At 42.4% G+C, this 13,103-nt stretch overlaps 1 protein-coding gene across 1 annotated transcript in view; it reads right to left on the bottom strand.

Annotated features, from left to right (window-relative positions):
• LOC124795845 overlaps nucleotides 1-13,103 on the bottom strand; it is a 923,569-nt gene that overhangs the window by 103,205 nt on the left and 807,261 nt on the right. The window contains exons 6-7 of the mRNA XM_047259927.1: nucleotides 12,885-12,972; nucleotides 7,398-7,503 (exon numbers count right to left, since the gene is read on the bottom strand). Coding sequence (XP_047115883.1) covers nucleotides 7,398-7,503; nucleotides 12,885-12,972 — 194 coding nt within the window. The remainder of the gene's footprint in view (nucleotides 1-7,397; nucleotides 7,504-12,884; nucleotides 12,973-13,103) is intronic.

Below are 13,103 nucleotides of genomic sequence, written 5' to 3'. Positions count from 1 at the left end.
TCAAGTTTTAAGGATACATCAAATTTTAATCTACTCTAAACCGAAACTCTCGCAGAGTTTTCTGACACGAGATAATTTCAGTTAAATGTGACACTCTATGGGACTGGTCGCACGTCAAGTAGGCTACTAACAAGGGTAACTCCCCATCGTACCCCTGTCATATTTAGTGGTAAAAAGGCCCTGTGGATAACCCGTCATAAACTGAACACACATAAAGCATGAAAACAGGAAGGAGGTGTTCTGAACTGTAACAAAAGAAGAAAAATAGAAACGGTGAACGGTCAAAGCTGAAGATGTGTGACAGCGAGCTAACTGTCAGAACAACGATGTCGTGGTTGTGTGGTCACGGTATTCTACTCTGGATCGGGAAATCCGTGTTCAAATCTGCATCCTGCCTCATTATTTCAGAAAATTTGAACTTTTCGTCCTGTTATTGACATGACTGTTCTTCTTCTGCAGCCTTGGCAATTGTCATTCTATACATTGGTTACAGAAAGGCTGCCCCCGGTAGGTGAGTGGTCAGCGTGGCAGAATGTCAATCCTAAGGACCGGGGTTCGATTACCGGGTGGGTCGGAGATTTTCTCCGCTCATGGACTGGGCGTTATGTTGTCCTAATTATCATCATTTCATCCCCATCGACGCTCAAGTCGCCGAAGTGGCGTCAAATCGAAAGACTTGCACCCGGCGAACGGTCTACCCGACGGGAGGCCCTAGTCACACATTTCATTTTTTCATTGGTTATAGAATATGAGTCATTGGTAAGAATCTATTACCGCCGCAAGTAAATCTGTGACTAGTAACAACAGACGGGATACCGCATAGACCTCTCACGTAAATGTAAACAACAAATAAAAGAGTGTGATCTATGTTAAAACAAAAGAATTCAAGAGTCAAAACTTCCAAAACGGAACCAAGAGTCGTAACATATGATACTTGTGTAGAAATAATAGGAGGCCCGTACGTCTGGAGGTTCCTTCCTTACACCTCACTGTCGCAGACGGACGTTACACACGACACAGACACAAATTTGAATACGGCGAACGGACACGTCAGTGACCGGACGGACAGTTCACTATGGGTCTCCCGTTTCGTAGTCCAACACCGTGATCACACAACCACGACTCCGTGGTTCTTGCACTTCGCTCGATGTCGCACATCTAGAGCTTGGGCCGTTCACTGTTTCTATTTTTCTTCGTTTTTTCACCGTTCAGTACACGTCCCTCCTGTTTTCATGCTTGATATTTGTCCAGGTTTTGACGGGCTATCCACTGGGTCATCTTACCACTAAATGTGAGAGGGCGTGATGGGAAGTTTCCCTTGTAAGTGGTCACTCATGCGGTTTTGTTGCGAGAAATTGATTGCTAGGTTTATAATTAATATGTTATTAATTTTTTTGACTTACTTACTTACTTCAGTATTGCAGCAGTTTTGTTGCAGACAATAATACTTCTTTTACCGATACAGATTGAATTTCTGAGGCGAACTTCGTTTGCAGCTGATCGCTGATGATGTCTTGTTATTAAAATGTCAGAACTTACGACAATATAATTTTGTTTTGTAGCTGCTTACCATTTCAAAGAGCGCAAGCGCAGATCAAACATGCAGCTGAATCCCGGGAAACTGCACTGACATTACTGTCATCGTTATGACAGATGCTTGAAGCGTAATTATACCAGTCACTGTTGTTATGTAAGGAAATGAAAAAAGAAAAAAACTGTTTGTGACCGCCTTAATGGTGACCAATAACTGTGTAGGTTTTCCGTTTCTGTGATAATAATCATAAATACGACGATGAATCGCATTCTCAGTAAATTAATCTGCAGAGGTAATCCATGAATCCACAGAACGTTTTTTCCTCAAGAGTTTCAAGCTTCTGTTTTTCCAGCTTCCTTTAATCTCTCGAGCATTGCTTTGCCAATCTTCACAATAGCGTTTTTGTTTATGTTCAGAGTTGCAGTATTTCTATCTATTACATTGTTAATGGAGAGCAGTGGGCCACTATTAAGTTTTTCAGGCTCAAAATAGGCACGTAGTGAGCAAACCATTTCTCTCGACTGATCTCGTATGGCAATCCCCTGCTAGAGATAATGACTTAGACCTTTTCCATTCATAACTAACTGACATTATTCGGTACCAGACTCCAAACAAAAGTAACAACAAATAAAATAACAACTCCTGCAACAGTAAAAACAACGAACATCACAGGCTACCTTAAACTGAAGCACAGGGAGGGACAGGGAGTATTGCGATGGTGCAGTGAAGGTTTGGCAACTTTGAGGGTTTTCTATGGTTACAGGTATCATATCATGGGACTGTTGGAAAGTGGTCCTTAGGCTCCCCCGTCCCCCTCCATCTCCCCCCTAGTACTTCTGTGGATCCTCAAGTAATTTCGAAGAATGGAAACACCAGGTTGGAATATTAACAATATTAGGAAAAGGATAGATTGCTATTTACTGTAAAGATGAGCGATTGACTTGTAGACAGGCACAACGAAAAGACTGTTACACATTATAACTTTCACTCTAAGCCTTCATCAGTAAAGAAAACACACACACACATTCACACAAGCAAGCACTCCTCATGTATACATGACCGCTATCACTGACAGCTACGACCGGACTGCAACTGTCACATGAACAGCAATCTGGAGTGCCATGGGGAAGGGGGAGGGATAGCAGGGAACAGGTGGGGGTAGAGAAGAGCGCTGTCTGTGGGGGCACGTAGGAAGTAGAAACTTCAGGGCACAGAAACGGGAGGTGGCGTGTGGGAAATAAAAAATTCAATGGCTGCTTCACAATCCGATGCATCTGGATCCTCCCCTCCATCACCAGCTTGTCTGAACTGTGCAGATGGGAACTATCCTTACAACACATTGTCCACTCCCAAAATTATCCTGCCCTCAACCTACAGTAACTTGTGGTCCCCGTACACTTCACCCAACAGTTTCTGCCCCCTCGTACTATCACCTTCTGTTGCACATTTTTTTCTCCCACGTCCTGATGCTGCATGTGGCAGTCTCTAGTCCCTGCACGCCTTGCCAAGCAGCGCATTTGCTTCTCTCCCCCCCCCCCCTCTCCCCCCTCCCGTTCCCCATACGTACCCTACTATCACTCCCACTTCACCACACCAGTGTAGACTGCTATTCAGGTGACAGCTGCATTCCGGTCGGAGCTGCCGGATGTAGCGGTCACATGTGGAGGACGTGTGGGTGCTTGTGTGAATGTGTGTGTGTTTTCTTTGCTGATGAAGGCTTTGTCTGAAAGCTATAATATGTAACAGTCTTTTCGTCGTCCCAGTCAGCAACTCACAAGGGGTGGCCATGACGCTGGACCTACAGATTTCCTTCAATCTTTGTACACCTTTAGTAGGCCATTAAAACAACGTAGTGTCCAAATTGTACGAGAAGTTTTACGCGTGTATTATGTGGCTTACTCATCTGTGCATTGGCGTCGGACGTTAGAGTTCATGGTGATCAAATAATTAGCGTACGAGCTTCGTAAGATGAACTTATGAGGCGACGGCTCGACTTCCGCTCAAACTTAATTATTAATCTACTTTTTTCATCACTGGTCACATTCTTTAATTTATATGACATTCGAAAGGTCATATAATGCAAAAAACCATGTGTATTTGCATGAAATGGGCAAATGGCTCTGAGCACTATGGGACTCAACTGCTGAGGTCATTAGTCCGCTAGAACTTAGAACTAGTTAAACCTAACTAACCTAAGGACAGCACAAACATCCATGCCCGAGGCAGGATTCGAACCTGCGACCGTAGCGGTCTTGCGGTTCCAGACTGCAGCGCCTTTAACCGCACGGCCACTTCGGCCGGCTGTATTTGCATGAAATTTTAATTTATGTTTTCCAAGTCTGTATGAAAAATACCATCCTGCAACATGTGATGTAGAGAGCACATCCGACGAGTAATTGCACATTACTCTTGTGGTCTGGCACATTGTGAGTCAATATATTATTGATAGTGAATAAAGTCATTTGCACTATTATTTATCAAGGTTTGATTTGGGCTTTGCAACCTGTCCCTCGTCTACGAAAATTTAATTACAAATAGTAAATAGTCAAATGACATATGAAGTGCGCTACAACTTCACGAAAATGCACGTGACCAGCGATGAAAAAGAAAGACTAAAAAGTAAGTGTTAGCGGTGTTGGAACCGTAGCCTCCTCTACAACCCTCTCGCAAAGCGCGAACGTTAAACACTTGACCGCAATGACTTCTTACAGCCGGTGCCTTCGCACAGATGCATCAGTTAGATAATAGACGTGTAAAACTTTTGGTGCGATTTTCTCGGAATTGCCAGAGTAGTGCACCTTTCTACTTGCACGTAGTGTTGTTGTGTTAATGGCCCACTAAAGGTGTACAAAGTCTCAAGTAAACCCGTGATCCCAACGTCGTGGCCTTCCGTTGTCAGAGGGTCATTTTTACGGTGAGTGACAATCGAACCTTTTCCTAATATTGCTAAACTAATTTTGAACAGATTAAGTCTTCATCTACATCTACATCTACATGAGTACTCTGCAAATCATATTTAAGTGCAGTCTCTTGAGCAGATCAGCTACATTTTTTAAGTGTTCTGCCAATAAAACACAGTCTTTAGTTTGCATTTCCGCAACATTTTATATGTGTTCTTTTTTATTTAGGTTGTTGGTATGAGGGTCATTCAATAATTAAAAAGACAAACTGGTCTGGGCAAAATCTGCTAGTAGGGTAAGTTTGGTACTTTTATGGCTTTAAGTTGGCATCACTGGGATGAGTCCTGGTCAGCTGATGTATAGACATAGTTTTGTTTATAACCTCAAAAATACATTTCAAGATGCCGAGTCGGCTTTAAACGTCCACATTAGTTGAACAATGTTCTGTTGTTCGTATTTTACTTGCTGGGGGCGATAAACCAGTGAATATGTACTGTAGAATGTCTAAAGTTTATGGTGAAGGTTGTATGAATCGTGCAAATTTTTACAAGTGGGTAGAGCAGTTCAAAAATGCTCGCGACTCAGTGACTGACTATCACCGTTCTGGTCGACAAGTTTTAGTTTCAATTCCCTCACTTGAAAGTCGAATTGATGATATTATTCGTGCCGACCGCCCTGTGACTGTGGAAATGATAGTTAATAAGGTTCAACTTAGTACTGTAACAAGCGCAAGATGCGTCCCAAACGAGTTGACGTGCCTACGCAAGGAAACAAGGTTGAGAGTGTGCACAGAGCTAAAGGAACGTTATGAAAGAGAAGGTGAGCACTTCCTCAACAAAATTTTAACTTGTGATGAAACTTGGGTTCACTGTTATGAGCCAGAACCAAAAAGAAAAAGTATGGAGTGGAAGCACACCAGCTCACCTCTCAAGAAAAATTCAAAACCGAAGCATCAGCAGGAAAAGTCATGTTAACGGTGTTTTGGGATGCTGAAGGTCCAGTTTTTGTGATTATCTCGAAGAGCAGCATACAATGGACAGCGAATACTACTCAGATTTGCTTTTAAACAAGGTGAAGCTAGCCACGAGAGAAAGACGTCGTGGATCTCAGAGGAGAGGTGTGATTCTCCAGCAAGACAACACACGTCTCATATTGCTCACCCAAACCGTGAAACCATCCTCAAAATCGGCTGGGAAGTACTGCCTCATCCCCCTTACAGTCCTGATTTAGCACCTAGTGATTTCTATTTGTTTGGTGCACTGAAGGAGACATTTCGTGGTAAGAGGTTCCAGGACAACGAGTACGTGAAAAAGTTTGTGAGGAAATGGTTCGAACATCAAGATAAAGCGTTCTTTGCAGCCGGAATAAAAAAGCTTGTAGCAAGTGCATAAATGTTCAAGGGGATTATGTTGAAAACTAGAAAAAGTATTGTTTTGTAAAAATAAACGCTTTTTACTCCAGACCAATTTGTCTCTTTAATTATTGAATGACGCACGTAATTGTAAATCTTAGGTATTTAGCTGAATTTACGGCCTTTATATTTGATTGATTTATCGTGTAACCGAAGTTTAACGGATTCCTTTTAGCACTCATATGGATGACCTCACACTTTTCATTATTTAAGGTCAATTATCAATTTTCGCACCATACAGATAGCTTTTCTAAATCGTTTTTCAATTTGTTCTGGTTCTCTGATGACTTAGCTAGCCGGTAAATGACAGTATCATCTGCAAACAACCTAAGATGGCTGCTGAAGTAGTCTCCTAAATCTTTTATGTAAATAAAGAACAGCAGAGGGTCTGGTTGTTGTTGTGGTCTTCAGTCCTGAGACAGGTTTGATGCAGCTCTCTATGCTACTCTATCCTGCTTCATCTCCCAGTACGTACTGCAGCCTACATCCTTCTGAATCTGTTTAGTGTATTCATCTCTTGGTCTCCCTCTACGATTTTTACCCTCCACGCTGCCCTCCAATAATAAATTGGTGATCCCTTGATGCCTCAGAACATGTCCTACCAACCGATCCCTTCTTCTAGTCAAGTTGTGCCACAAACTCCTCTTCTCCCCAATTCTATTCAACACCTCCTGATTAGTTATGTGATCTACCCATCTAATCTTCAGCATTCTTCTGTAGCACCACATTTCGAAAGCTTCTATTCTCTTCTTGTCCAAGCTATTTATCGTCCATGTTTCACTTCCATACATGGCTACACTCCATACGAATACTTTCAGAAATGACTTCCTGACACTTAAATCAATACTGGATGTTAACAAATTTCTCTTCTTCAGAAACGCTTTCCTTGCCATTGCCAGCCTACATTTTATATCCTCTCTACGTCGACCATCATCAGTTATTTTGCTCCCCAAATAGCAAAACTCCTTTACTACTTTAAGTGCCTCATTTCCTAATCTAATTCCCTCAGCATCACCCGACTTAATTAGACTACATTCCATTATCCTTGTTTTGCTTTTGTTGATGTTCATCTTATATCCTCCTTTCAACACATTGTCCATTCCGTTCAACTGATCTTCCAAGTCCTTTGCTGTCTCTGACAGAACTACAATGTCATCGGCGAACCTTAAAGTTTTTATTTCTTCTCTATGAATTTTAATACCTACTCCGAATTTTTGTTTTGTTTCCGTTACTGCTTGCTCAATATACAGATTGAATAACATCGGGGAGAGGCTACAACCCTGTCTCACTCCCTTCCCAACCACTGCTTCCGTTTCATGTCCCTCGACTCTTATCAACTTCCATCTGGTTTCTATGACGCCAGAGGGTCTATAACACCAGCAATCACTTCTGTCTTACTCAATGACGTTCTGTCAGTTATATACGAACTGACAGGAGATGCATGACTCCACTTGGCGTTTCGCCCACCCACTTTGGGTCCGCGCCTGGAGGCGAGTGCTGAGTGCAGACGTAGAGGATGAGGAGCTGCAGGCAGGGAGAAGGCGTACAGTACCTGTTGGGGCAGGGCGACAGTTCCGGTTGCTCGACGAGCACCCTCCGCTTCCCGCGGCTGGCCACGACTGCACGGCTTCCCGGGCACCTCACGCACGGCCGCGCACCTGCAAAACACACACACCAGGCTACCCTCTGCACCATCCGTCGTCGCTAGTGCAGGCGCTCTCTGTCTTCTGCGCCTCAGACCGCACTGCAGACGCCCTCCACTTTGCTGATGAGGACTCTGCAGAGATAAAGGCACCGCGCCACTGCCTTTATACGCCATATACAGGGCAGGCGACTCGTTAAACCAACGCGACAGACCGCCCTCTACAGTCGTCCTGCATCTGTGCAGCGCCGCCGCCTTTCCAAGACGATGTGACCGACTACGAAGGAACAACGGTCTGGTGCACACAGACGGGGTCCACAGAAGCGAGCGCTCTGGGTTTATACGCTCAGTAGAGGCGGGTCTTGTGAGAAATGAACTTGCAGGACTACCGAAAAATACTTCTAAACAAATGTGAGACTGCGATCATTGAGAAATGAGGCAAATTTTTGTTGACTGAAAATGAATGCAAGAACCTAGGCAAAACAATGTTGCTTAAGAAGAATACGCCAGACGCAATTGGTAGTACACATGCAGGGCGTAAAAAGCTACATAAGCTTTAAGACGAGATAATGAAAAAATCTCAAATAGAATTCAAATGCTTTGGGAAATGATTTGCCTAAAAGTAAGAAATAAAATAGATTACACTGAGATAACAGAAGTCATGGGATAACGATATGCAGATATAGAGCTGGAGACAGTATCGCGTACACAAAGTATGAAAGTGCAGTGCATTGGTGTAGTTATCATTTGTACTCATGTGGTTCAAATGGCTCTAAGCACTAACATCTGAGGTCATCAGTCCCCTAGACTTAGAATTACTTAAACCTAACTGACCTAAGCACATCACACACATCTATGTCCGAGGCAGGATTCGAACCTGCGACCGTAGCAGCAGCGCGGTTCCGGACTGAAGCGCATAGAACCGCTCACAGCGACCGGCTCATGTGATTCGTGTGAAAATGTTTCTGACGTGACGATGAATGCACGACAAGGAATAGTAGTTGCAGCTAGAAGTATGGGACATTCCATTTCGGAAATCGTTAGGGAATTCAGTATTCCGGGATCCACAACGTAAAGAGGGGCCGAGAATATCAAACTTCAGACATTACCTCTCACCACGGTCAACGCAGTGGCCGACGGCCTCCACTGAACGACCGACAGCAGCGGCGCTTCCGCAGAGTTGTCAGTGCTAACAGGCAAGCAACACTGTGTGAAATAAATGCAGAAATCAATGTGGGAAATACGATAAGCGTATCCGTTAGGACAGTGTGACGAAATTTGACGTTAATGTGTTATGGCAGCAGATGACCGACGTGAGTTCCTTTGCTAACAGTAAGACATTACTCGCAGGGCATCTCTTGGGCTCGTGACCATATCGGTTGCACCATAGACGACTAGAAAACCGCGACGTGTTCAGATGAGTCCTGATTTCACTTGGTAACAGCTGATGGTAGGGTTCGAGTGTGGCGCAGACCGCACGAAGCCGTGGAACCAATTTGTCAACAAGGCACTGGGCCAGCTGGTGCTGGTTCCATAATGGTGTGGCGTGTGTTTACATGGAATGGATTGGGTCCTCTGGTCCACCTGAACCCCTCATTGACTGGAAATGGTTACATTCGGCTATTTGGAGACCATTTGAAACGATGTCGTGTCACCGGGCCACAGTTGTCCGCGACTGGTTTGAAGAACATTCTGGACAATTCGAGGGAATGGTTTGGCCACCCAGATCGCCCAACATGAGTCCCATCGATCATTCATGGGACATAATCGAGAGGTCAGTTCGTGCACAGAATCCTACACCAGCAACACTTTCGCAATTATGGACGGCTATAGAGACAAAATGGCTCGACATTTCTGCAGGGAACTTCCATCGATTTGTGGAGTGTATGCCACGTCGAACTGCTGCACTACGCGCGGCAGTAGGAGGTCCAATACGATATTAGGAGGTATCCCGTGACTGTTGTCACCTCAGTATAGAGAAATATTGACTTGACTTTGAATGGTGCTCGAAATCATGTACAGCAAATGAGCCGCTGATTGAGAATTTAAAGGTCAGTGTTTAATTTAGAATTTTGAAGAGTACTAGAAGATATTTGTCTGTTGAATTATAGAGACCGTGCAGTTTTCCATTATGTTGCCTTGTGATACGACTGCCATGTGAAGTCAAGCGGTTACATATTTTACCGACGGGTTTGCTATTGCTATGAAAATCATTAACTTTAACAGCTGAGATGCTCGTAATTATGTTATTGACGTAAGGAGACAACTGAGTCTAATTCGGCAACAGGTTTCAGCTGATATCTGATAGCAGATTCCAATTTTATTAACCTTTTTTAATTGACAAACGTTAATGAACAACAAAAATGTTGTCATCAGCAATGAGAGGAGATGTACTACCTCTTTCACCAAATGCATCTATTTCTCTAGTATCTGTACGGTTCTGTAATGAAAAATTTTTCAGGCTCTAAAACTGTTGAAGCTTTTTCACATCTATTCCTGCTCATCAAAAAAATATCTCATAGTCACACAGCAGCACTAAGTCTTGTGACAATATCCAACAACCGAACCCTTAAGGTTTTTAATTCGAACATTGAAGCAAGTGTACGGTTGGCATAAATAAGCAAAATGAATTATTTAAATGATTAAAATCGTAAAAACAGCAATTAGAAGGCTCATACGTCACTGATGTAGAAGGAGCATTAACAAGGAAACATCGCTAACTTGACCTTATATTTTCAAAAGAGAGAAGTACAGAAGGAAGTGATCTATCTCAGCAATCGATCCCGCGCGGTAGTTTGGACCGTAATTCTAATGGTACGTAGACTTGAATGTACATCTTTCAAACATTCACGTGAAAAGGTAGTTTGTCACTCGCGTCCTCCTATTTGTGAGATGTTGAAGGTGATGGAAGATTACGTGGGGAGGGGGTCACGTCTGCCAAATGTGTTTTGAAATCTTGTTCCAAAACATGTTCTTTTAAGTGAAAAGAATACATAATTTCGATAAAACTTTTTCTATTGACAAACGTTTGTGAACAACAAAAATGTTGTCAACAGCAATGAGATGTACTACCTCTTTCACTAAATGCATCTGTTTCTCTAGTATTGGAATTATTGCTTTTTGATTTACAATTCAATTATGCCAGTCACGTTGAAGAATAGGACAACTTCTGGGAATGTGCTTCATTTTAACAGTTACGGCTTTTCAGTCTAAAGAAAAAAGCGTACAACAAAGATTTTAACACCCACACAGCGCAACGCTACTTCTTTAATGGGATATTTGATTAATTTACACCGCATTTGTGAATCACAACGTGAAAGTGTTCAAAGCAAAGTGATCTCTGGCACCAGGTACATACTTATTAAATGGGATATTTGATTAATTTATACTGCATTTGTGAATCACAATGTGAAAGTGTTCAAAGCAAAGTGATCTCTGGCACCAGGTACAGATTAGATACCGCACAGTTTCACACAATGAACGAAACACTATAGCTTGTTGGTTGAAGGGCATTATGAACACGAACGCCTTTCTCATACTTCTGTACAGTACTTAGCGCTCGGGCATTAGGCAGCTGCAGTGGGATGGTACGAGTGACAAACAATAGATGCGCGCGACTGTAGAAAAGTAAAACATTCAGAAGGTAGTAACTGCATACTGTCACAATTATGGCTCAAATTTTCGCGCGAGATAGATTGCCAGGGCAGATATTTTACAAGTGTGCTTGTTTTTGCCCAGAGATATGCAGCTAATATGGTGATGTTTCCTTGTGAGTAGAATCCGTAGTTCGACTGGAACTGATCGGTGATTTGCACTTCCAAATTTCTTCTTTTTATCTGGAAAAGTTGGCGAGCAAGAGCAATGTCGACAGCACTTGTAAGCGAGACATTACTTCCTGCGCCAAACGCTGTCTGTTTGCTGATATTCGACGGATTCTTTATTGAAAAATTTATGAGACTGAAAAATTGTTGGAATTTGTTTACACCTTAGGGCGTAGACGATAGAAATATGCAGATGGCACGGTCTACATAATCCCCAGACAAATATACTCTAGTGATCTTTAAAACTCTTAGATTCTAAGTTAAACATATTACATATTATTATTCTGTGATACAGTATTTTTGGGATACTTGATTTAGCAAAACGCGTTCATTACTTAAAATAAGGTAATTACAATTATATGTGGGAGTAGGATAGGTAGACGAGCAAGCGAAAGAGTTTCTGCATCGAAATGGGGAGAAAACAGGGTTGTGCCATAAGTTGAACAAAGAAAAAGATTTGTTGATAGTGTAAGAAGGCTGTTTAGGTTTTTATATGGGTAACACCACGTAGCGCTCTGCATGAAAATCACTGGCTGTGCTGTGTGCAGTCTGTGGCTGGGTGGCATCGTTGGAGTATATGCTATTGTAGTGTTGGGCAGTTGGCTGTTAACAGCACGTAGCGTTGTGCAGCTGGAGGTGAGCCGCCAGCAGAGGTGGATGGGGGGAGAGAGATGGCGGAATTTAGAGAGCGGATGATCTGGACGTGTGTCCATCAGAAAGACTAATTTGTAATATTGGACATCATAGACTGATATATATATATATATATATATATATATATATATATATATATATATATATATATATATATATATATATGTGATGACTTTTGAATATTAATAATATTCAAAAATACATTGTTTGTTCTCTATCAAAATCTTTCTTTTGCTAACTATGCCTATTAGTAGTTAGTGCCTTCAGTAGTTTGAATCTTTTATGTAGCTGGCAGTAGTGGCGCTCGCTGTATTGCAGTAGTTCAAGTAACGAAGATTTTTGTGAGGAAAGTGATTTGTGAAAGGTATAGGTTAATGTTAGTCAGGGCCATTCTCTTGTAGGGATTATTGAAAGTCAGATTGCGTTGCGCTAAACATATTGGCTATCAGTTTAGTGTTGATCAGAGTAGGTAAAGAGTGAAATGTCTGAGTACGTTCAGTTCTGCTCAGCTGTTTGAAAATCAAATAATGTAAGAGGTTTATCAGCACAGTAATTCATTAATTTTTCTAAGGGGACGTATCAATAGGTCAAATACTGAGCCATCAAAGATTGATACCAGCAGTATCGGTGTAAAATATTTCATTAAATTTGTGTAAATCCTGTGTAAACCATACATATCTCTTCATAATGTTTGTAGTATATGTGGTCTACGACATACGAAACTAACGAACTAAAATCAAACGGTACTGCACGTCACATTCAGCAGAGTCTGAAACTGGAATCTTCTACAAGCTTTTTAATGAAAACTCTGTAATAGCCATGCATTCCCTTTCCCTCCCATCCTGGACAGTAGAGATGCAGACGTCCGGATGAGTAGCGCTTGCTCGAAGTGCAGCATCGCGTTCGCGCTCTGGATGCTTACCTGACCCACTGCGCTTCTCAGGCGGGTACCTGCGTAGAGGCGCCTGCTCCGGTGACGTCACGGACGCATTGATGGCGCCCCAGTACATCTGGAACACAAAACCACACCTCACAAAGGGAAGAAAATAAATCTGAAGACGATTGCAGGAATATACATATAGAAAGTTCACAGCGTAAAACAAGATTTTTCTTACTAACCCTACGTATTTCGAAGTAAAGA

This window comes from Schistocerca piceifrons, chromosome 4 (assembly GCF_021461385.2).
Source record: "Schistocerca piceifrons isolate TAMUIC-IGC-003096 chromosome 4, iqSchPice1.1, whole genome shotgun sequence".
Lineage (NCBI taxonomy): Eukaryota > Metazoa > Arthropoda > Insecta > Orthoptera > Acrididae > Schistocerca > Schistocerca piceifrons.
Note: the sequence above shows the minus strand (reverse complement) of the source record. Positions and strands in the feature narration are given on the sequence as shown.